Source organism: Drosophila subobscura, chromosome J (genome assembly GCF_008121235.1).
Source record: "Drosophila subobscura isolate 14011-0131.10 chromosome J, UCBerk_Dsub_1.0, whole genome shotgun sequence".
NCBI lineage: Eukaryota > Metazoa > Arthropoda > Insecta > Diptera > Drosophilidae > Drosophila > Drosophila subobscura.
In genome coordinates this window covers 22,952,789-22,978,038 of record NC_048532.1, presented here as the reverse complement: position 1 = coordinate 22,978,038, position 25,250 = coordinate 22,952,789, and the positions used below count along the sequence as shown (strand labels likewise).

Sequence of the window (25,250 nt, the reverse complement as noted above, 5' to 3'; positions counted from 1 at the left end):
TGTGCATCTTATGGCAGGGTATCAGTAGCCTCTACATCCCGAACTGTTTGCTTCCTTTCTGGTTTTTTCCTTCTTCTTCTTCCTCCTAACAAGCGGCTAAAAGTTTTCTTCAGCTTCTCTTACTTTCCGATTCGACTGCTGGCGCTGTTGCTGCTGCCTCCAAATGCCTCCTTCAGTTGGAAAAATCTTTTCGTTGGCGTACTTAACCGCAATAATTTTTGCTCATTTGAGTGTCGTGGAAATGAGTTAAAGTCGGAGTCGGAGTCGGAGTTGGAGTCGAGACTCCGCTGCCTGCCTGCCACTTGGCAGGCATTACTTGGGAGCATTACTTATTTCCATTTTTTGTGTGCTGCCGCCAATGCCGCTGCATCGGCCGCTGCCCGCCTGCCTGCCTGCCTGCCTGCGACTCTTCTTAATTCATTAATTTCCCACAGCAGCCAGTAAGCCTTTGGTAAGGCAGGCAGCCCCATCCCCGACTCCGACTCCCGTCCCCGACCCTCCCAAGTCAATTACAAACGTGAAACCGTTGAAAGTTATCACCTTCCTCCAACTGTGCACTGGCGAGGGAGTTGCTGCTGCTGCTGCTGCTGCTCCTCCTGTTTGCTGTTGCTGCTGCTGTGGCATACAACCCGAAACCGCAATAAACTTGCAACAAATTGTTGTCGCTGCTCTCTCTAATCATTCAGTCAGTGGCGTAATGAAGTTGTTCGCTCTCATCCACTCCGTTTAGACTCCTCTCCATTTAGTCTCTTCTCCGTTTAGGCCTTTCTGCGTTTTACTGCCCATAAACCCTGCCATTATCCATGGCATTATATGACCAAGTCCCCCCACCCTGTACTTGTGTAATATTTTAACGGCATTCCCCTGCCCTGTTCTGGGCATTCCTCTCCCTCTTTCTGTTGTCTTCCTCCAGGTGCAGACATGAGCTTGGGTTTTATCTCTCGTTTCATGGCTCTGGCAATCACTGGCGGGATTCAGTACAGGAAATCTATTTGAGGGAATGTCCAGATACAACCTTAACCCCAGCTAACTGGAAATGGTAACATTTCCTTATTGTCAACAGCGAGAATCCACCATTTTTGGGAGTCACCACTTGCTGCGGACTCTACCGCGAAGCTAAAGTAAATTCTGAACCAGAAATAGACCTCGAAAAAGGTGTCGAACGCTGTGACCCACTCAGGGGCTCGGATCTTGTAGCCAACTGTTGACTGGCCTTTTGTCTGGGGTCTCAACGCTTTTGTGGTGTCTGTGCTTTGGCCTCGACGCATTTGCATTTGCATTTGCATTTCTATAAACCAAAAGAGAGAGAGAACTTATGACTGGAAGAGACAGACGAACATATTGTCCACAAATTGTGTCTGTATCCCCCTCTGCCTGTATCTGTATCTGTTGCTATTCTTTCCATCTGCTCGAACTGGTTTATATGCAAATTAATTAATACAATTCCCAATGTCCGATGCCCAATGTCATATTTCAGCGTTTTGTGCGTTGCACCAGACAATGCCCCAAACCTAAAATGTCTTCATGAAGAAAGTTCTGCCCCAAAAGTATCTTTGTATCTGCTGTGGCTGCTGGTGCTGCTGTGGCTGCTGTTTATTTCGTGCATTTTCTATGCCCAATGAAAGTGTTTTTCCTGACCTCATTTTGGACTGGTGGAAAATGAAAATAAACAAGATGGAAATTGGCTCGTAAGAAATGTTTCTTCGCATGTTTATCATATTTCATGATTTTACTTACTTTTCCCCGCTCTTTATTTTCTATTTTCCCTGGCAGTGGGTTGGGGGGACACATTTTCCGTGGTTTTCCATAGCTCTCGTTGATGGCATCCCACGCTCTTAATTACCTTAGCCCATGCCCCATGCCGCATGCCGCATGCCCCTTACTCTGCCACTTTTGCGTGGTTCAAGCCTCAACTTTTGTCTCTTTCTTCCCGCCTCTCCTTCGCTTTGTTTCACCCGCGACTTTTGTGGCTCTTTGGGACCATCTTTCCCTTTGGGTTTTTGCGGTTTTCCAATTTTCATTTGCGCTCAAGGAACATCCAGAAATGTTTTGATTTTCAATGTTTTTCCCCAAAACAAATCCCAGCCAGAGGGAGATGGACATCGCATGCTGCCTCTCTCTCTCTCTCCCTCTCTCTCAATTGTCGTCAGTTTCTGAATTTTTGTGAATTGGTGAAAGGTGATTTATTCCCTTAGAATTATCATAATCTCCATTCCCGATTGTTTTCTCACATTTATCAGCGGATTATGGGCAGAGATTAATGGTGCTGGGGGGAAATTATTGTAACAAAAGCTGGGATCAAAGGTGGTCATCAAATCATAATGATTGAACTTGAAGAAGATCTCTTGAACGCTGGGGATTTGTTAGAGATGAAAGCTAACAGAACAAATCTTTGGGGAGTAACTTCTTCATGCACGAAGCTCTCTCGTGTCTTGCCATCAACCTCCTATCTGCACTTTATCTACCTCAAAATAATAACTCCTACTAAGTAGTATCTCCCCCGATCTAGGTTCCAGTTCAAACTCCCCATTCGTTCTCCATTTAAAAGGTGAAATTCCACTCCAAATTCCTATGAGATGCTCTCAGCGACAATTGCAACATGTGGCGACAATCTCCAGCTGCCATCTGGCAAATCTCCCACCAGTCCCCACTCCCCACTCCCCACTTCCATGGCATTTAATCTGATTCCAGACCACCCACACACGGGCAGATAGTCCCCCCCTCCAAAGAGGTAGACAAAGGAGATTTTGATGACATGCCACCCGCCCTGTCCCTGCCCCTGCCCCTGCCCCACTTTGATTTTTAATCATTTTTATGAGTTCATTAAAAATGTATTTGAAAAATTGTGATATTTATGAGGCCCACAAGTGCAACGAGGGGGTGTCACAGGGGGGTGTTGCAGCTGCAATTGTTATTGTGCATTTGCATTGAATTATTGAAACATTTTTCGCGCTCTCGCCGCCAGTGGCTGTCTCTGGCACTGTCCCTCCCCCTGCCACTGCATTGTTTCTTCTCTTTGGGATGGAGGCAGCGCAGCGGCTTCATTAACCGCCATTGAAAGGCGGCCTCGAAACTGCAGAGTCGCCTCCAGTCCGTGCCTCTCCCTTCCTTTTGGGCCGTCCTTCCTCTTCAGGTTTTTCCTCACATGACTGACAGACATCGAGGTACTGCAGCGAGTGCCAGAAGGGGGGCGCAACACCCGCAACAACTTGGCAGCGCTGGCAACTCTGGCAGCCGTTAAAACTGCTGATGATGTCTGCGGCTTTGTTGTCGCTGCATCGAAGGGGAGATGGGTAGGGAGCGGGGGCCAGAGCACACGAGTAGACGCTGCCACTGCCACTGCCAACGCGCGTATTCATCATCATTTCTGTCAGCAACTCTGCCCCAACCATGGATGCAGTTTCCCTCTCTCCCTCCCTACCCGCCACATGCCTCCTCGATGCGCTTCGAATTTTCTCTGCGCTGCATCTAAATTATATTTTCTGCCGCCGCTTCGGCATCTTCTTTTGCGGCTGTCAATCGTAATTTTTTCCATTAATTTGAGTTTTTCCTCAAGTGATTGTTTTTTCCTTCCACATCTCCTCGTTTGCTGACTTTTGAAATGGAAAGTTGCCTCGAAAGAAGTCCCCAAAACCAGCAGAAATCAAAGCAGAATGAAGATCCTCTTCAGTTCTTTATCTACATAAATATTCTGATTATTTTTCATTAACTGAGTCTCTCCCTGAGTATATTTGATCTGCCAATAATCTTAGTTCAAACATTTTCCAGCATTTTCTGCAAAAGGAAAGTCAAATTGCCATTCAATTCCATCCTTTTGCCTCTGTTGCTTTTTCCTTTCAGGTCACGCCTCTCTTTTTCTCTTTTTTTGTGGCTTCTTGAAAGGGAAAGTCAAGCTCTACTCCCACCGCTCCCCTCTGCTCTTCCGCTCCTCTCTTAATCTTAATTTCTGCACATTCGCATTCGTCTCCGCAATCTTTTTGTTTATTTAATTAGAAGAGGATTTAAAGATGTAATGGCCGAAGAGGAGGACTGTGGAGTGGAGGGGTTCGTGTCATTAATTACTCAGCGGGCCACTCGGACACGATCTTCGGGCGGTAAGTGCCGAGCGATGGACGGGGACGACCGAGTGGAGTGGAGTGGATCGGATCGAGGGGGGAGGTGGAGCTCCCAAGAGCCGCTGCCCGGCAGCTCAGCGGGCGATTCTGGCGCTCGTGTGGATTCCGCGGGACTTTGGACTTTCTTTCTTGTTGGACAAAATTGCCAATAGCGAGAGAGCGAGAGAGGGGGTGGGTGCGGGGTATGGGCAAATATCGTACTTCAGCTGGAGGTCTCTTGCGCATCTCATTTGAATGTTTGGATCGCTCTTTCTGCGGCTTTCCCATGGATCGTTTGTCTTTTTTTGGGCAATCGCTTTTGCATTGTGTATGTGTGTGTGTGTGTGTGTGTGTGTGTGTACGGTAGGGGGCGGTGGCAGCGACAGTGGAGAAAAACAATCAACGCGCCTCGAAGACGAAATTCGCATGACCAAAACAGAAATGACTCGAAAAAAACAGAGAGAGGTACGGGGAGAGTAAATAGGAATTGCAATAGATGGGAAGGAGAGTGTGTTGCGACTCAAGGAATACCCCTCTATAATGGGGAGTGAATGGAAGGAGGAGATAGAAAGAGTAGAGGGAAGTGTTGGCTGGGAAGAACTTTAGCTGTAAGAATGTTCCTATGGAACATTGCATGGATGACTGTTGTGTTGATTGTATTCAGAATAAGATGAATATCTACAACGGCCCTCACAGAAGTATTAGTTGGAATTCCAAGTTAAAGAACGAAAGTTCCGAGTGTTTCCCCAATTCTATTTGTTTTCCCCATACAAAAGTTCAGTCAATGCTGATCCTCCATCTCTTTTCTCCTTCCATCTCTCAATCCCTATGCTCTCTTTTCACACATCTTCCCATCTCTCGTGCCCATCGTACCTTAGCTTCTCCAGGGTACTCCGGGGCCAAAGTTTATTTGACTTTTCTTTTGTTGGGCTCACATTTTGTGCTTTGGTTTTGGTTTCTGTTGGCCAAGTAAATACTTAAATATAGCACACACTTAAGTCGCTTTGCTTTCTGTGTGTTTTTTGGCTGTTTTGTAGCGAAAGTGAAATTGAGTGTGTGCTAAAAAAGCGACCGCTTACGGAAGTGCCAAATCTGCAAAGATTTCTTCTACATTTTGGTTGCTGTTTGCTCGCTTTGGGGCTCTATTTGTTTGCTCTTTCTGCTGTGATTAGTTTTTCTTAGCAATTCCTTTAGTCGGAGCTGTGTACGTGTTTGGGCTTTTGCCTAATGAAAGTTAATTGCAACATCAAAGCGTTGTCGCTGATCGCCAGAGTCAGCTCTGGCTCTGGCTCTGGGCTCTGGGCTACCCGAAATGCCACCAGATGGGGCACAAATTTCGATTAGGCGCGGCCAAAAAAAAAAAACGATGCAAGCCTCAAATTGTGCGATGGCATTGCCAGTGTGCCAGTGCCAGTGCCAGTACCAGTCGGCTGGCTAAACTCCAAGTAGAGAAAGTACATGTAAAAGTATCTGAAAGATGCGAATCTGCTGCTGCTGCCGCCGATGCGCAGTCTCTAACGGGAGGTCAAAATCGCTGCCGACTTTTACCGCTCGCTTTTGGTGGGGCATCGACTGAGAGAGAGGAGGCACTGACCCGCCCACATGGCACATGGCACATGGCTGGCTCTGCGGCTTCTCCATGGGTTCCCTGTAAATATTACAACACTTCTGCTGCCGCTGCTGCTGCTGCTGGAGTCTGTTCATCTGTTTGCATCTCAAAAGATGTTAACTTGAGCTCTCCTCGTCATTTGCATACTTAACACCTTTCTGGTAAATTTCATCGGGCCAAAGGCACGGCTCCACTTGAGTCCACCCCACCACAGAGCTTCCCGGATGGCAGGGGAAGGAGGGTTGCAGGGTAGACTTTTGTGTAATTAGAAAATCATCAAGTTGCAGTCAGTCGTGTGTTACTTTCAATTTCAATGCAGAGGGGAGAGGCTGCTCTCCCGCTCCTCTCCCGTTCACATCTTCCCATTGCAGTGCATGAATTGTATCTTTGCATCTTTGTATCTCTGCGTTGCACTCTCCATCCTGTGGGTATGTGCGATCAGAGTACCCTCCACGAGCATGTGGCAGAGAGTAGAGCATCTATTGCTTCGGTAAAACATTTCTTTGTTTGGCTTTCCTTTTGGGGCCGCACCTCTCTGTGGAGAAGAGGAGCCTCGAATGGAGCGCCTCCGCCTTTTGCTTTTGCTTGTGCTTGTGCTTGTGCCTCCGCCATGACTTTGCATTGCACTTTGTGGCTATTACAATTATTGCCTGGCCATGGCTCTGACTCTCTGGCTATTGCTATTGTTACTGTTATTGCTTTATTGTTGCAGTTTGTTGCATTGTCGGGATTCGCCACTAGGAAAGATGCAGCCCCGTCCAGCGGATGCTAAGATTTTCCTTCTCCTTTTGCATACCAACGAAAAACAAATCGATAAACTTTCACCCCGACTTGGCGGAGTGCGGAATGCGGTGCTCCCATTAAAAGGCCATTAAGATCGATCTCTTGATCCGCGAATACTTTGCCAAACAATGAGTAAAGCTAAAAGCTATACCATCATCGTCGTTGTGGCACAATCAATAAGCAATTGCCGCACTAATTGCACTGATTAATGCCTTATCGCATTTAAACTATCTCACAGACCGAGCCCCAAGCAAACCAACAAAAAGGCGGAAAACCGCGCAACAAAATTTCACTTTCTAAGCAGCAGAAAAAAGCAGTCAGAGGGGGCAGAAGAGAGCTGCAACAACAGGTGAAATCTGGGGAGCTTCCTGTATGGGTCAGCAGGTAGAAGAAACGGTGAAAAAATACCCAAAAAACAGCGGCCGAACCCCAAGCAAAAATAAATAAATATTAAGAATAATTACATTCGAGTGAAGATCTCTCTGGGCAGTGGGGGGAGAGGTGTCTCTTTCTGTTTTCCATTACTGATAAGAGAGAGGGAGAGCGCAGACCATCCCATTATGTGGCTGATGTTGCTCAATTAAATTCATTGAGCTGCATAAGCACCTTACTTGGCCAACCTTCCAGCCAGACAACAACTCGTAATTATGCAGATGTTGGCCATTTAGGGGGCTGCCTCCGCCACTGCTGCCACTGCCACTTGCGGGGGGTATTGCATGTCTCAGTCCATGGCCTGAGGCCGAGACCCAAGAGTCCACAAATCGCGTCTAATTAGTGACCCGCAAATGAAGAAATTTCTGTTGAAAAACAAACAAACTTGAGAATACCTTTTGGTTGGGTTTTAAGGGTAAAAATAATGTTAATGGTAGATTTAAGGAACAAATCGGGAGATTGTTTTTCTTTGAAGCTTCATCTGAAATGGTTAGAGCTACTCCCCTCTCTTCGTAGTATCTTTAGAGGGTACTCCATAGTCGCATTATCGACCATAAATACTTCTTATAATAATTTAGCCAGCAGACATGCAACTTTGTTGTGTCTTTTGGCCCTGCAGCTCTGGTGGACAGTTCTCGGAGCCTCTAATTTGTTGTTGTTTGATTTTAATGATGCGAAAGAAAGTCTCCGCTTACACACAAGAGAAGCAGCCATCGTCCGTAGCACATTTTCTAATGATGCAGATGAATCTTTTTCCTGCATATTTGGCTCTTGGCATGCAAATCCCAGGCCAGCGGCCAGTGGCTGTCTGGCCAATAATCGAGTGAGTCGAGTGGCTGAGGCAGAGTAATCAATCAATATCCATATGGTGTAGCCAGGCAGCGACCCACCGAGCACCGAGGCACCGAGGCACTGACAGTGCGAGAAGCTCCCGCTCCCTGGCCAAGAGGTAGCTCTTGGGAGGTGGAGTTCGTGGATGGGATGATGGGTCATAAATATCGAAGATTGCAGACACCTTAACAGCTTTTTTTTTGGCTGCTTTGCTGTGTGCTGAAAGATGAGTGGAAATAATTAGTTATCGACGGCACCTGTGCAACAGTAGCTGCCCCACGAGTCCCTCCCGCTGTGCCGTCCCATGGCCAATGAGTGATGAAAACTTTCGCCAAAACGATAGCCGCTGCAAGAACTCCTTTGATAAATGAGAATCCATTCTGCAACGTTTTAATGGGGTCTTTCAGGTGCCATGACTTTTGCGAGTGGAATGCGAATTGAGAGCGAATGCTGAATGAGAAGCTCCTCTAGCCAGGGAGCACTTAAGCTGCACTGCAGCGAGTGTACATGTGACGCTTACGCTTACAAAATCTCATTTCACGCATACAATCACAAAGCTGCTCAGAATATCAAACTGATTTAGTTATTTGCGGTAGTTCATGTGCTTTGTGCTTTTCAGCTATGCCTCTATCTCTTTCTGGCCTGAGTCCGATCAAAGCTGCAGCAGCCTCACACACATGAAAGCTCTACGCGCAGGCAATGCATCGTCTATAAAATCACCTTAAGCAAAGGCGGGCAGCAGCCTCACAGGCATAAAAGCTCTAAGAACTTTTACACAAGCAAAAGCAACAACAGCTTCTGGTCTGGCGACAACTATCATCCACACACAGAGAGAGGAGAAAGAGCGAGAGGAGGCGAGAAGCAAGATTGAGGACAGCGTGTAATGGGAATGGGCAACTATGAATTATTCTCTTTGGCTGGCAATTTCGGTGCCTATTTGTCCGTCTGTCTTTCGGTCTCTCTCTGTCTTTCGCTTTGGTGTGTCTGTCCCTCTGTCTGTGAGTGAGTTTCATGGCCGGAGCCTAATGAAAAATGTGCCCGGGGTGGCTCCTTAAACTCTAATTAAACTTTTAGGTGTGTGTAAGTGCAGAGATGGTACGCCAGCGGCACATCCCCCCACCCTCCCCCTTCGAGTGTGTCGTTGTTGTTTTTATTTCTCCCCACTGAATGGCTGCGAAACGAGCCAAAATAGTTTGTGGATAGGCTGCTAATGCTATAAACTGTCTTCAGGCTGTGCCCATTCTGTCTCTCTGCCTCTCTCTGTTCTCCTTTCTCTGCTGCTGCTGCTGCTGCTGCTGCTGCTGCCGCTGCTGGCTGCTGCTGATCTTCTCTGAAGAGATCTTTGGCTAATTAGCTGCCACGCTAAACGATTTTGAGGATTCCTAATGATTAATATAATACGAGTACGAGTACGAGTACCCGCACCCGTAACACATTCATGCACTTCGTGAGCTCCAACTCTGACTCCAGCTCCAGCTCCGACTTGGAGCATAATTCCCCAGAGACACAAACACACAAAACACAGCCAGCGGCCTAACAGTTCTCTCGCTGGCTTTGGGGCTTACTTGGCCATCTTCCGGTTAAAGCCATAAAAGCAGCATAAACCAAGAGGCAGAGTTCTTCTCTTTTATGTTTCACTTTGTGTTCCTTTTTTTCGCACTTTTTTCCAACACCTTTCTACAGAAATGTACTTTTCTTTTATAAGCATAATTCCTGATAATTTTTGTGTAATGTTTTTATGGGGATTGTCGTTAATTGAATTTGTGGCAAGGCCCAGCCATAGACCCTCTGTCCGTCTGCTCCCCGTGCTGTTTTTTGTGGCAGCTGCTTTCTAATCAACATTGCTCCAATGATTTGCATTTTCAGCTGCTGCTTAATGCTCGCTCGGACTTTGATTCGGATTCGGACTCGGATTCAGCTTCAGCCTCAGCCTCTGGCTCAACTTCTGGTTTCAGTTGTGCTGCTGCTTTATGCTTTAGTTTTAATTGTTTTTGTGGAGGAAGCTGCTGCCCGCCTGCCCGCCTCTCTGCTTGAATAATTACAGCAGAGCCAGAGCCAGAGCAGAGCCACAGCCCATGGGCATGTCATGGCAATTTGGTCAAGAATTAAGGCAGCGAAATACTCGTACTCTCCGCTCGTATGCTATGTAAATCCACTCTGTTCTATAATTTTCTGCCATTAGCTCCAATGTAATTTTATGGCTTTATAATTGGTTTATTCTTCTCCTTTTTTGGTGAGTAGTAAGCAGTTTTTCCTGTGTTTGCATATGCTTTTCATGGGTTTTTCTTTTGGTCTTTCGTTTGATTGAATTCTACAAATTTGTTGGCAATGGAATTTTGTTCTAATGGGCACACAATGGAAGAGGTTTGATGTCTAGAAGGGGGTTATGTGTCCAATATATTCCTCAATTGATTAGTTTAATTTGTTTGTAAATTTAAGCACATCTATTTTAAACTCCAAACCACAACTAACAAGTTTTAGAAGCACTGCCCTTGGGTTACCAAGAAACCGCCCAATGTTATGCATCGAAAGTGGCACCACAGCAGTTGGAAACTGAATTATACCCACCCAAAAGTATGCAACATTTGTAGGCCACTCGCACAGCATGTAGCTAACATGTAAATTACATGTAGTGTAGATCTCTTTATGGGATTTTTCCCAATCTCGTCCCAAAACTCCATCAGCACCCCTTGGGTTCGCAAATAGCAACAAAAAGAATTGTTCCAATATTTTCCATACATTTTTGCATTTGTTTATTTCGCTCAAAGATAAATTATAAATAGGTTCTTCCATTCTGTCCATAAATATTCATTACAAATTATTTGTATAACAAACTTCTGCGACTCTTAAAACTAATTAAATATTTATATCATACGATTAAAAAAAACACACGCTCCGCTCTCCGCTCTCGGCTCTCCATCTCCTCTCTTCTCTCCTTCCTTCCTTCCTTTCATCCTCCCACAAAGAACTTTACACAGTTATAGCGAATATCTTTTATAGGTGAATCTTTTAGTTTTCGTTTTGTTTCGTTCGTGTTTTAGTTGGTATTTTGGCGAGACTCAATTGGCTCAGTCGGTATGGTTTTTGTCTATATTTAGTAGCTGCAGCTCCTCCCCCTGCTCCTGCTCCTCCTACTCCTTCTCCTCCTGGCTTCATCCTTTACAATGGTTTTGTGTGTGTGTGTGTGTTGGTTGTGTGTTGTGTGTGGAATGATCCTTGGCTTAGAGAGTCCTCAAGCTTAATCGTTCGCCATGCAATAACCCGAATATGTCTGGATGTTGTCCTCGAGGAAACTCTCGCCGGCTATGACTCCGGACTGCGTGTGGTGGCTGGGGCAGCGGTGGCCCTTGGGGCACTGGCACAGCGCATTGATGTTCACCTCGTCGAGGAACTCCTGCCGCTTTCGCACCGTGAAGAGCTTGCACGGCTGCTTCCTCTGGCATCGAAGGCGCTGTGTCCAAAAAGGGAGAAGGAAAATGCTTAGAAAATAGATTCCGAGGCGGGACTCTTGTCTGCGACTTACCGTGAGGGGGGAGCAGGCAAAGAGGTAGCGATAGCCGGCACTGCCATCGCCGATGGGCTCCCGCTTCGTGAGGTACGTCACCGAGTTCCTGGGACACCGGCAGTGGACCACCTGCTCGGTGACATTCGCCTCCGCCGCCGTGGTCAGGGTCCAAGTGTAGTCCCGAAAGTGTCTGCAGAGGAAAAGGAGAAGAGTTAGAGGAGATTCATGGCAAGGGAGTCCTCTGTGAACTCACTTGCAAACGGGCAGCTTGTGGACTGGCTGGCACATCTTGTAGTGCCGCGTCTTGTCCGCTATGGTGTGGCCATCCTCGACGCCCAGGCTGCTGGGGCAGCCGCCGATGTAGCTGCTGGGCGCCTCCTTCTGGCCCCGGTGGCCCGAGTGGCGCATGTGCGCGGAGCCCCTGCCGGGGTACTCGTTGTCCTCCAGCTCGGCGTACGGGGACGAGGGCAGGGCGTCGTTGTAGTCGGGCGACTGGTCGACGTGGTCCAGATCCTCCTCGTAGACGGCGCCCAGCCTCTGCATGAGCTTCTTCATGTGCAGCGTCTCGAACTTCTTGTCCTGGAACTTGCCCATGAGCATGCGCTTCAGCTGGAGCATCTCCATGTCGTAGTAGTTCCTGTACTTGGGTCCCGCCTCCACGGGTGCTGCGGAGCCACTCGCCTGGTGGCTGTGGTGGTGCAGGACGACATTGGGCAGGCGATTCGACTCTGGGCAGCGGCACTGGCGCTCGATCCACGGCGTCTCGTACAGATCGATCTTGGAGCAGACGGCATTCGGTGCACAAACGGGCAGATCATCCTCGGAGTCCTGCAAAGGGAATACAGAAGGGGATGTCGAGGATTAGAGATTAAATTTCCCTGTGCATTGGTGGGCCAATAAAAGTAAACTGCTCCCCCCGAAAGTTTCACTGTCAACAGAGTCGGAGTCCTTTCCCTCGGCCACTCCAGCGACTGGATTAACATAACTTCAGGGCCAAGAGGACTCGCTCCATGGCTCTGTTTTGTTTGCTCTTCTTCAAGGGGTGCTCAGAGGCTGTTTGGGCATTTCATTAATTGAATTCTCTGTCCCAGAAGTTGGTCTTTGGTTGTGTTTGCTTAATCCCTGGGCCAATAAAAACTTATGTGTTGTGTCGTGTCCTGCATGGCCATGAAATCCAACTACCAACACACAGGACACTCTTGAGCTGAGGTCCTTTGGCTGCTGCCACTCGCATCTCCATTCGATTTTATTGCAAGTGGCAGAGGGAATCGATTGAGCGGCGACTCAGAGGGAGGGGAACCCCTGACAGGTTGGCCCAAAATGAAATTATCGAAAGCAATCAATTTTTTAAGTGGAACTCTGCCGCGCACCTCGCTGCCCCTCCCCCCCCCACCCTCTCTGCCACATCCCTTTTCTCTTGAGGGTTTCGGTTTTATTTCTGTGTTTGGTTTCAATTTCATTTTGTCCGTCTGCTTTTTTGATTTGTATTCAAATTATTCTCGGGGTTTTTGTCGGGTTTTCGATGCGGCATTCTGGAATTCCTCGGACTGCACCTGCCGCTCGGGCTACCTGAGAGCGTTCTGGGTTTTAGGGTCAATCTATGGCTGTGCTTGGGTTTCGTTTCGTTTCGTTTCTCCTGCTCCTGCTCCTGATCCTGCTCCCACTCCTGTTGCTGCTTCTTGGCATGCCGGAAGTCCGGAAGTGATTTAGTGCAAGGCGACGGCGGCAGCGGCTTACCAACTGACGGAAGTAAGTGCACACACACACACACACACACACGCACACACACACACACATTGAGCAGGGATTAGCCTCGAGTTGTGGCAGTGGCAGGGGCAGGGGCAGGGCACACCGGAAGTAGGCTAAAGCCAGAAACAGCAAACAGGTTCGCTTCGCTTCGGGTTGGTTTGGTTCTGTTCTACGCTGTCCCCTGACCTTTTACCTTTTTGCTCAATTGAGCAGCTCGCTCGCTCTCTCTCTCTCTCTCTCTCTCTCTCTCTCTCTCTCTCCCTGTTCCTGTCTCTTGCGGAAGTAGTCTGCCGCCTGCCTTCCTTGTTCCTGTTCCTGTTTCTGTTCTCTTTATTAGTTTTATTTACTTCCTGAATTTGTTGTTCCGCTTGCTGCTTCCTTCTTCCCATTTCTGTTTTCTTTGGACTCCACTCCACTCCACTCCGCTTGGTTTGGGTTTCCTCCTCCGATTCCCACGCATTTTTGACCTACTTTCGGGCACCTGCCTCTTTGGGGCATGTCCTTCCTGCTCGACTACACAAGTCCTTAACCCTTTCTGCTGTTTTGTTCTCCTGCCTTGCATTGCTGAGATTCCTTCAAGGGAGGATCTACCCCCAGGATATGGCAGGATATGCTCTCTCTCTCTCTCTCCCTCTCTCGCTCTCTCGCTCTCTCTCGCTCCATTCCCCCCCTTTAAGCAGCGTGAGAAATTCTTTGAAATTCGAGCCTGTTTATTGAGATTTCTCGAGCGAAGGCGGAAGGTTGGAAGGCAGCGAAGGGAAATGGCACTTCAAAGGCACACAACACACACACATCGCACACATCACCGTTATACTTTTTTACATAATCATAAACAGCAGCGTGGGGGGGGGGGAATCAGAGAGCGAGAGAGAGAGAGAGAAATGCTTCATGGACATTCCATTGGCATTTGCTCTTGAGACGAAGAGGTGGGGCGCGGGGCATGGCAGGGTACAGCTACAGCTACACAGATAAACAACGGAATGGAGGCACGAAAGTTTCTACAGAACCAGCAGGAAGAAGCAGAAGAGCAACTCTGAAAAGCAGTAAAAGTTTTGCCCCAGCAAAAGCCAAAGGAAAACAAAAGAAAGAACAGAAAGGCGGCACCAGAGCGGAGGGGAGAGCCGCCGGATTTCCGGTTTAACAGCTCCCCGAAAAAACAGGAAAAAACGAAGCAAAAGGGAGAGGAGTCCAAGGGAAGAGGGGGCAGGGTGTGGGGTGTGGGGCAGCGAAGCTGCTGCCACACTTTATAATTTGCTCGATCTTCAGCCAGAGCACGCGTGTGGGGCACAAACAGACAGAGAGAGGGAGAGGGAGAGGGGGAGGGGGTAAGGGAAAGGGAAAGGGAGACAACAACAATTAGCTTCATGTGTCAAAGTGCAGTGGCAAACGGAAGTTGAGAACGCGCCACAGACAATGAAAGAGTTGCCGTTGGGTTTCGGCCCCTTGCCCCAACAGCAGCTGGACCCTTGCAACTCTGCAACGTGAGGCGGCAAGCATTGAAGAACTTTTCGACTTTTGTTTTCAATGGACAGCCGCTGACTGACTGACACCAGCATCAGCGCGAGGGGAGAGGGGAGGGGCAGCCCCTCGACAACTCTTTAATTGAATCACAATTAACCCCAGCACACCATAGTGGGTTAAGAGGGGGAGGGGGGAGGGGGCAGGGCGGATGCGTGTAAGACTCCTCAACGACATTCTTGTGGCCACTTCTAGGCTCCAGCCTCATTGTTGTCATGCCTCAGGGGACTGCACGAATGCGCCTTGGAATGCGCTCACGCAACGGAAGTGGGCAATGGTCGAGGGGGGAGAGACACCCAGGGGGTGGGGGAGTACTCTGCGGGGAAGAGCTGGGAGAACTGGGAGCTAAAACTTTGGACGAGTCTTACAGAATCAGCGCCAAATGGGAAGTTCTAAGAGGTTTCGGGGCAGAGGTTTCACTTCTTCCCAGGGAATTATCCACACAAAGATGCACCTGCTGCGGCCCCTGCCCCCTCCCCCGTCCTGCTGCTCCTGCTGCTGCTTCCCGCTATCAATAACCAGAGAGAATCGAGAAGGACAATCGATGGGACATCAATTTCCCAACGGAAAGCGGAAGATGTCTCTAAAGAGCGACAGAGCAACAGTTGGTTGAGGCTGTCTGGCTGCTCCCTCCCCTTGCGTGTCCCCGTCCCTGTCCATGTCCCTAGCTCTGGGGTTTGGGTTCCCATGAGGGCGTTGACGCAGAGGCACACGCACACACACACGCACACACACACACACACGCACACATTGATCGACGTCCGGGTGGAAAAGAAGAGATTTTTCCCGGTGTAGCTGCAACATGTGCGTGTGCGTGCAACCGTTAGATGCTGCTGTTGCTGGTGGCAGCAGCCTGCCGCCTGCCACAAGTGTGTTGCATTGCTGCACCACTACCTGATGCCCCTGCCCCTGCCCCTGCCCCTGCCCCTCTCTCTGCCTGTGTTATCTTTTGTCTGTGCGTTAATGATTTTTCTATACATTTCCTTTTCACATTGTTTTTTTGTGCTGTTGTTGTAGCCAGAGGGGGAGGGGGAGAGAGCGCTGAGAATTATGCAATCTGGCGTCGTCATGTGGCAGAAAGTAAGCGGTAGTATGCCCCGACGGTGTCTGTGGCTGTGTCTGTGTCTGGCCCGGGGTCGGGGCATGGTCATCTCTCGGCCCAATAATGTGCCGTCTCTTGCGATGGTTTCTCTCTCTGCTGTTTACACGAAAATTCAATTAAAAATTGTTAGAAACGGAAGTGGCAGCAGAAGGAGAAGAAGGGGCAGGGGCAGAGGCAGAGGCAGTGGAAGAAGCTGCTTGCTGCGGAAGTAACACGGAAGTTGTTAGGTCACTCTTCATCGCTCAGCATCAGCATCAGCATCATCATCATCATCCGCGTGAGTCCCACAGAATTCCACTGAAAACTTCAAGAGAGAGCGAAAGAGCAAGAGAGAGAGAGAGAGAGAGTGCGGAAGGGAGCGGCTTCCGATAGCCGGAAGTAGACAAAAAGATTTCGTTGCTGCTCAAAAAAATCTAGAAATTACTTTGCATAGATTGAAGAAAGATGCCAGCAAATCGAAGAGGAATCGCCTCAAGCAACATAAACTCAGAGGAAAGAGACTCTCCAGTGGGACAGCCCGTGCCAGTTTTTGCTTGACTTTTTTTCCTCTCTTTCGCTGCCGCTGCTGCTGCTGCTGCCGCTGCCGCGCCTCGCCTTAACGGAAGCTTTGCCCCGCAACCACAAGACACAGAGAGAGAGAGAGAGAGGGAGAGAGAGAGAAAAGCTTTTTCATTCATAAAAAAGAAGAAATTCCAAAAGGAAGCAACGCAAAAGCCAAGCAGACAACAGAATTTATAAGAATGTTGCCATGCAGAGAGGCAATCAACGAAGTGCCAAATACCCTGGAAAATCGTTTGAAAGGAAAGCAAATGAAAGCAAAGTAACCATGGAATGCGTTGTAGTCATGTACAAATGGGAACCTTCACTACAAATAATTATTTGGGAAACCATTATGGATGGATGTATTCGAAATATCAGACTTGCCTTTACGCTCCAGGAAGCCATAAAGCTGGATCCCACATCGCATCCAAGGCAAACTCCTTTGGCGACTTGCGATACGCCCAGCCGCAAGTCAAGGATTGTGGAGGGTATTTAGCTGGTGGGAAACTGGTTTCTCCAGCCAATTGCTGCAGCTGAAGCGGCAACAGGCAACATGGAACATGCAACAGCAGCAACTTCCACAAGGGGAATTTTTGCTGCTTGATTTTTGCGTAGCTTGTTGATCGTCACAATTAATGATCGTCTACGCACCACACGGACATCCACAAACCACATCCACATCCTCATCCTCCACCCTCCTTCCTCTGCCTCGTACTCCACAAACCACAATCACTCTCAGCTGCTGCACTGCCACAACGGAACGGAAAAAAGTAATTCATTCAGTCAGTCAGCCTGCCAGCCAGCCAGTCATTCATTCATTCATTGAGCAGCCACAAACATCGTGGCTTGGCCTGGCATAGTTGTTTGTGGCCTTTTTTGCTGTTTTCTGTTTGCTGTTTGCTGCTGCTGCTGCTGCTTTCTGGCCTTCTGGCAATTGTTGCTTTGGCCAACAACCAAAAACAACAGCAACAGCAAACAAAATACAACCGCAAAACGGAGGAGGCTTGGGGCCACAAACATGTTGCCGATGGCAGCAGCAACAAGTTGCGGCTTCGGATGTTGCCTCGTTGGAAGCGCTTTTTGCCTCCTCCTTTTACGCGCTTGCCGCCAAATAAATAAATCGCGGACAAAGGCGATTTTTATGAATGAATGAGTGAGTGAATGTTTGTGTGTCGCTGCTGCAGTGGCGTCTCTTGTTTTTGCAACAGCAGCAGCAGCAAACATGCGGGAAAAACGCGCGTAAAACGCCAACAAAACGCTTGCAAGGCAAGGCAACGCGGTTTTTGTCGTAGATAATTACGATTGGCGCCTCCCCCTGCGCCACCCTCTGCCTCTCCCGCCATGAAAAGCAAACTCTTTAGATGCCCCCCGTCCAATGTCTGCTGCTTGCCCCCTGCTTAAGCGGCTGGCGGTTGTTGTTTACTCAAAGTCTGATGTCTGATGGTGCCTCGTGAGTTTTATGAATGAAAAAAAATACTCATACAACAGCAGCAGCAGCAGCAGCAGCAGCAGCAGAGAAACACCAACAAAAAGTATACCAAAAGACAAAAAGAAAACACAGCAAAAGAATAACATTCATTCTCATTCCTTCATTCATGGAGCTTTGCTTATTTTGATGGTTAATTCGTTGTGGGGTGGGGTTTATTTTTGTGCCACGCCATCGGATTTTGTTTATAAACAACAAATTGCGCCTTTTGGTCACGTAATTAGCACACTTCCACGATCCGATCAGAGATCTTTTGTACTGTAAATACATAGATACATACATAGATACATATGTATGTACACATGTATGTTCCTCAACACAAAGTGGAACGTGTCCATCAATAACTGTAACAAGGTCTCGGTCTTTGGTCTTTGGTCTCTCTCTCTCTCTCTCTCTCTTCGCTTCACTCTTGGCCATCAGAAGCGGAAATGATCCAAACCACATTTCCGCCATTGGGAGAAAAAGTTTCCAGCAAGTGGCACACAAAAGCCAAGACAGCAACAGCAACAACAGCAACAGCAACAAGAAGCCAACAATGAGATCAAACCAACCAAACAGATTTACAAATCTCATCTCTATAAGCGTAGCAACAACAAGGAAACATGTGGGAAATATTTGGATTGGGACGGGGATTTGCTGGAAAGTATCCAAAGATGTCCAAAGTGTAAGCATAAATATTAAACGGGAATGTGAGGAGGAAGCAGGAAGCGTTCTGTGAGCATTCAAGATCAGCTGAGGTGCGTCTTAGCAGATTATAGCAACATAAAGAATAGAAAGCATTTGCTGGATCTACATACCTCTAATTGCTTGTACTATATGGACTGAAGGAAGTAGGAAGCATTCAGTGAATTTAGTGACAAAGAGCACTCGATTAGAGTTCTTTGTTTCTTTAAGTAGATTTTAAGTCAAAGAAAGAATTTAAGAGAGGAGAAAGGTAGGGAATTGGTGTTGGACTATTGCCAGGCGAAAGCCACTGCCAAGTTAGGATCATTCTTAATGCGGAGCTAACTCCAAAAATAAGCCATGAAACCAGTGAATTCCTTTGCCAAGTCTCAGCTTAGAGTATTTCCCGCTTCGATCTGCTCCCAGCTGCCAGTTTGTTTTTCTATTTTGTTTTATTTTTTTGTTAATTCACATAAGAAACATATCTGTATATATGTATGTACGTATGTATGTATGTATGTATACATATTGTACATATGTACATCTCTACATGCATATATTATATCTATAAAAGTTGACTTGGCGCGCGCGCGCCAGCAACAATGCATACATACATACAGATGTACACACATATTTATATACATTGTTGTAGATGAGAAGCTTCAGCCCGAAGTCCAAAGAAGTGGCGGGGGGAGGCCGGACTGGTGGGGGTATAATAAAAGTGGGCAAACTAGTTTTTTGGTATCCGAGCATCCGTTGGATCGGATCGGATCGGATCGGCGGGGCTCAGGTTGTAGATTGTTGTTGTTGCTGCTGCTGCTACTTTGAGGCATTTTTCTCAATGGAGCTGCTGCTGCTGCTGGCTGGCGGCTGCTGCCTCTCAGATTGTAGACTTGGGCATTTTTTTAGGTGAATAATTGCGGTATGTTGTTTTTTATGCAAATATTTCGTATACGACTGGAGTAGTAGCTTAGATGTGTGTGTGTTTAGATGTCTGTGGCATCCAGACACACTTAACCGATATACAACATATGTACATACATATAATGCCATTGTTGTTGTTGTTGTTTGTTGCGGCTCTTGATGGCTGAGTGTCTGTCTGCCTGTCTACTCTCTTTCAATATTTGTTTGATATTTTTTGTTGTATGATATTTGTTTTCTTCTTTCTGTTGGCCTTTGGATTCACATTGAATAATTTCTATTTTTAGCATAAAGTGGGGAGAGTGGCCGAAGGGCTGCTGGAAGGGAGGGGTGGGGAAACATAAACTGAAATTATGAAAATTTTATAGGCGCGAATATCAAGGGAACAGCAGCCATTCGATTATGGGATTAAAATGATGTTTTTTCGGCATGGATGAGGGATCGTAGCTCGAAGAGGAGGAACGGCAGAAGAGATCTCATCAATGTGGAAACTTAGAGAAGTTCTAGGAGATCATCCCGATCAGCAGAAGATCAATTCAGGTGAAACACACAGTCCATTGGCTATTCCCCCAGAATCCACCAACAAACTAGAGAGTAAGAGATTTCTGTCGATCGATCAGCGATCGAATGCTTTACAGCAATTCATTCACAAGAATCGAATCGAAGGGAAGGGAAGATTTCATTCACAAGCAAAAATGAGTGAATGGAAAAATACTCGTGTGAATATAAAGTGAGTCGATCAATGATGGATCGATCGAGCTGAAAACTAGTTCCAATCGAGGCAGCAAACTGTGGCAGGCATGGATTAGCATAAAGATTCCATAAATTGCGATTCGCTCAAGGGTGTGGTGTGGTGTGGCGTTCGATTCAGTGGATTGATAGATATTCGATTGCAAAAGGTCGCTGCAGCAAGAGGGGGAAATACTTGCAGCTGGGAAAAGGTTTTGCTGTGGCCTAAAAAGCATTTTCACACCTGGCTGCACTCAACGCCCACCAAATCCCACAGAATCTCAACGGGCCGAGACAACGGCAAGGAGTTGCTTGTGTGCTGTGTGCTGGGTGTTGTGTGCCACGCTTCATTTGTTTATGCATTTCCCAGTCAATTGGAATTTGAGGCAACGGTTGCCGCAACGTCCGAGACCCCCGACCCCAACGCATGCTTCTGCCCCATCCACATTTGGCCATGCCACGCGCATGCCACTCCATCGACATCGACATCGGAATCGGCATCGAGTTGTTTAGGCCAAATATGCGTAGCTGATGGCTGATGCCTTGATGCCTCTTGCTGCTTGCCTCTCGCCTCTCGCCTCTCGCCTCTGATGTCTGCTGATCTGTTTGTATATGGCCAACAAATTGCTGTGGCAGCGATGCTTGTAGCTGTTCTGTTGTTTGGCTTTGCTTTGCCCATTCATACACGGCATTCGAGGCGTTCATTCACTCACTCACTCATTCAGTCATTCATTCATTCAGTCGCCCGTTCATTCATGGATTGACTTGCTCAGCGAAGCGAGAAGCTGACGTCGCGCTGCTCATCCAGCGTTTACGTTTCCATTCATTCATTCATTCGCTTCGTCTGCACATGCTGCCCCCCGCCCCCCGTCCCCTCCCCTCTGCTCACACACTTCTTCTGCGACTCCCCTCTCCTCTGTGCTCTACACCCCTTTTATCCATCATCATCATCATCATCGTCGTCGTCGTCGTCGTCGTGGTCGTGGTCGTATTTCATTCATGAATTTTCTTTCATTCAGCTTTGGCCTCACTCCCCAGCCCCCTGTCCCCTGCCTCCACCCCTCTTCTCACTCTCTCTCCCTCTTCCTCTCCCTCCCTTGTTCCATCTCCCTGCTGGCTCTCTTTCTGTGTTGTTGTTGAAAACGTTTTTAAATACCGGAACTGAATGTTTAGCGCTTTTAAGCATGGGAACTTTTTGTTTTCTTCCATTCAACTTTTCTCTCTCTCTTCTCCTCTGCTCTGCTCTGCACCCAATCTCCTTCCTCCCCTCTCTTTCCCTTCCTTCTGTGGATCTCTATTCCGTTCCGTTCTCGTATAAGGCATCGTTTTTTTATTGCAAGTTTCTTTCTCTCTCTCTCTCTTGGATTCTATTTTAGGTGTTTCTTTTTTATAGCGTTCCAAAATTTATTGCAGACATTTGGATTTCCAAATTGATGGGCCAAAGATCAGATCAATGGGAGGAGGAGGGAGGGGTATATTAGCTCTCGTTTGAAAGAAAGATTGATAGAAATCGATCAGGGCTCAGGTTAGAATTCCTGCCAACTATTCTATTTCTGTAGTATTTTCTCTTGCGAACATCCCCAAAACCACATCCCCATATCCACCTTCCTACAGGGTATCCTGAAGTCGTACTTGTTGTGTCTTGTGTCCATTTGTGTCTTGTTTATACTGTCAATATTTTCCTTTTGATTGCTGTTGATATTTCACGCCTTGGCCCCACGGGCGCAACCACAGCCAGACGACGGTTTTAGGGAGTGTTTCTTGTCATATGACATTAGACATAATAGACATCTGATACATGATATATGCATGCCTCTCCCTCTGTCTGCCAAACGCTTGAGTTATGGCCAAGGAACGAGGCAAACGATGGGCCCCCGACTTGACCTATGATCCAGAGTATCCAGAATTCGCATTGTAATGGATTTCTTGGAAAGATGAAAGATCTCCATCCGCAGTGGAGGGGATGCTCTCGCACGATCTGCGAGCTGTTCTCCCATGTTCTGATATGATGTGATGGCTGGTTCCGGGCTTAGCATTAAAGCGGTTCTTAGTCACGCTGCTGTCGGTGCGGCACACTGCGACAGCATTGAACTCTTGACCCGCTCTTGTTGGCTCCTGCTAATTGGTTTAGGGTATAGCGGGTATCGCAATTGCCAGTGGCCGACTTTAATTGATCAAATGGACAACGCGGCAGCAGCACTCGCAGCAGCCACAATGCTCGGATCAGAGTCAGATCTCTGCTGCTGTTCGGGGGCTGCAAACAACTTTCATTTTTCATCTAGAGCGAGTGCTGCTGTACCGCTGCTGTACTGCTGCTGCTGCTGCTGCAATTAAATGTGCCATATGCGTGTGTGCCACCGATCGAGGCAGCCAGAGACCGCTTATGCATGGGCAGCGCCTCTAGCTTTGGCTTTGGCTTTGGTGGGTGTCAAGTGTAATGTGTGATGGGGTATAGGGCGGCAGCTAAATATAGACAATCCCCAGCGGAGTTGGGGTTAGTCTCTCTCTCTCTCTTTACCCCCTCTCTTACCCCTCCATCACTCTTGCAATATACAATCTATAGTGGGGGGAACGGAACCCAGCCCAAAAAAAGTTGCATTGCAAAACCTGATGTTGCGCTGCTGCTGTTGCTTTTTCCGTTGATACTTATTGCTGGCGTGGGCAACTTACAAATGGCAACAGCAACAACAACAACAACAACAAATAACAGCAACAACAACCAGTTGACTGGAGGCAAGCCGTTGAGCAGGTGTCTGCTGACGACGACGACGACGACGACGTTACCTGCATTATGCAACCTGCCATTGCCAGTCGTTGTTGCTGTTGTTGCTGCTGTTGTTTTTGCATAGATCAATACAAAATAGCAAGTAAAGAATACCCTTTAGACAGAGCTACAAATACCCCTGCAGATGGTGCCACCAGGGGACTACTTAGGGTGGGATTATCACCAGCTATAGCTCCGATTTACATGACCAATGCGGGAGGGATCAGTGCAGATGTTGAGCTTCTCTGGCAACATGTACCCTTGAAGAGTATCAGAAGAACATGTTGCAGCAGCTTTAGCACTGGCAATTAGCCAGGCCAATGCCAGCTTATGCTTATGATAAATTGGAATTAAATATCTCATTCTTAAGTTCAATCACTCACCCCCACTTGGTAGAGTATGCGCAGATCCTTCTCCTTGTGTTGGCCGTGTTTGCTGTTGGCCAAACGATGTTGCTGCTGCTGCTGTTGTTTCTGCAACATTTGACGCGCTTTCCGTCGGGACTCGGCCAAGTCCTGTTGCTGCTGTTTTTGTAGCTGTTTCTCCTTCTGCTGAAGGTCTGGTGGCGCCGCTGAGATGCTCACTACGGTGAGTGGCTCTGTGGCAGGCTTGGGGGTGCTGCTGCTGCTGCTAGTGGATACTGTGGCACTTGTTGCAACATCTTTGGCATCGTAGACTGTGTACTCCAGGCTCTTGTGCGCCGCTGCCCCCGTGGCCGTGGTCGGTGTCAGTTCGTACACCTCGAGGGGGAGTCGCGTGCCCCGTGCGACCAAGGGCAGGAGGAGCAGCCACACGAATTGAATTATTGAAGGCATGATTCGATTCGATTCGATTCTCTTCTGTTTCTCTCTGTGTATTTTATTTGTGCTGTGGTTGTAATTGACACTCGATGGGAATCGTAATTGAAATTGAAATTGAATCAATTCAAAGCTGTCTCTCTCTTTCCCTCCTCTGTGTCACTCTGTCTCTCTGTCTCCTTCGGTTCAGTTTTGCTGGTTGGACAATTTTTGCCGCCTAGAACCTGGCCCCTGGCCCATGGCACACACAGAGAGCTACCAAACTACAGACACAAACGAACAGCTGGCAACACACTCTGCCGTATCGGTGGTTGGGCTAAAACTAAAATCAGGTTTCGTTCGAATCGATCAATCGATTGAATTGAATTGAATGTCACTGCTTTGGAAACACTTTTTTGGTTTTATCAAACACTCGCGACATTTGATCCTTCCCTGCGATCCGATCCGATCCGATTCGTATCGATCCTCACTCTCCTGCAAGCTTCGTCCTGTCTTGGCCTCGCTCCTGCTCTACGCTTGCTTTCGTTTCTGTTTTCTGTGTACGATTCTCGGTTCTGGCTCGTATATTTCTGTTCGGTTCTCGGGGCATTCGTTTTTCTGTTCGTCTGCTCGCGACCAATTCAGTTTTCGAAGTGATCAAACGGAAAAACGAGCTGCTGCATGTCGCTGCTTGTTCATTCAAGTCCGCTCACGAGACCGCAGCAGCGCGAGCGTAGCAGCGGCAGCGGCAGCGGCAGAGGCAGAGAGAGAGCAAGCGCGCGAGAGAGCACAGGCAGGCCCATGATGAATAGTATAAGGTGGTTCTGTCCGCTGCCTAGTCGCTACGTTTTCGTTCAAAATGAAAAATAAAACTTCAACTCTTTTTTCTTGCAATGGTCAACTTTAAGTCTCATGCCATTAAAGGACTAACCAGCACACTCTGTTGCCGTTTCAGTCACACTTACTAAGCAGAACCCTTTCATTCGCACTTATTGACAACATTGTTAGGGGTGCCGTTTTGCCAACGGGACCACCTTTTGTGATTTCATTATGCGCAGGCCATGAATGAATGAACATTTGCTGCTGCTGCTGCTGCTGCATTCGCTGCCGCTGTCGTTGTCGTATGTTTGTGTATCTGCCTGTCGCAGGTCTGCCTGTGTGTGAGTGTAAGGTGTCTTTGGCTCCTGCTCTTGGGCTCTTGGGCCCTTAGCCGGCTCTCGGCCTGCTCGCGTGCTTGGCTTGAGGAGGTCTCGAGGCCTCTCGGGTTGCTTTTGTTGCTTCCGTTGCATCCTTTTGGACGTTTTTGCTGATGCCGCAGTCTCTGCCAGTGCCAGTGCCAGTGCCTCAGCCACTGCCGCTTTTTGTCATTTTTACTACGGCACCGGAAACTAATTCCTGCCCCGCAACGACTTTTACTCCTCCCTGGCTGCCGCCTCTCTCTGGTTTCATGTTTATGCCTCATTCTTCGTAGCGCATGCCAAAAAAAAACCAAGAGAAAAATCAGAGACAAGAGAAAGACAGAGAGAGAACGAGAGAGAGGGAGAGAGAAACGAGTCGGTCGCCGTCTCCGTCTCCAGCTCCAGCTCTGGAAGTTCAAGCGAAAAACGCGCGCGCGGTTCGGCAGAAAGCCCGCCAATTTTATGGGCCAAACCCGATAAGATTTCATTTGTTTACGAGTTACCTTGAGACGGACCCCAGCCCCTGCCACAGTCCCAACAGCACCGAGAACAGAAAGAACAACAACAGCC

At 48.0% G+C, this 25,250-nt stretch overlaps 2 protein-coding genes across 3 annotated transcripts in view; one reads left to right on the top strand and one right to left on the bottom strand.

Moving 5' to 3' along the window:
* The window catches only part of LOC117895060 (elongation factor-like GTPase 1), a 74,289-nt gene that overhangs the window by 39,198 nt on the left and 9,841 nt on the right, over positions 1 to 25,250 (top strand). The gene's annotated exons all lie outside the window — the stretch shown is intronic.
* LOC117895066 (protein giant-lens) lies at positions 10,920 to 24,167 on the bottom strand. The gene is made up of 4 exons (XM_034802447.1): positions 23,110 to 24,167; positions 11,508 to 12,082; positions 11,273 to 11,444; positions 10,920 to 11,200 (listed from the first exon to the last, which is right to left on the bottom strand). Exons 1-4 carry the CDS (start codon positions 23,539 to 23,541, stop codon positions 10,988 to 10,990), a joined length of 1,392 nt encoding a protein of 463 aa, XP_034658338.1. The 5' UTR covers positions 23,542 to 24,167; the 3' UTR covers positions 10,920 to 10,987.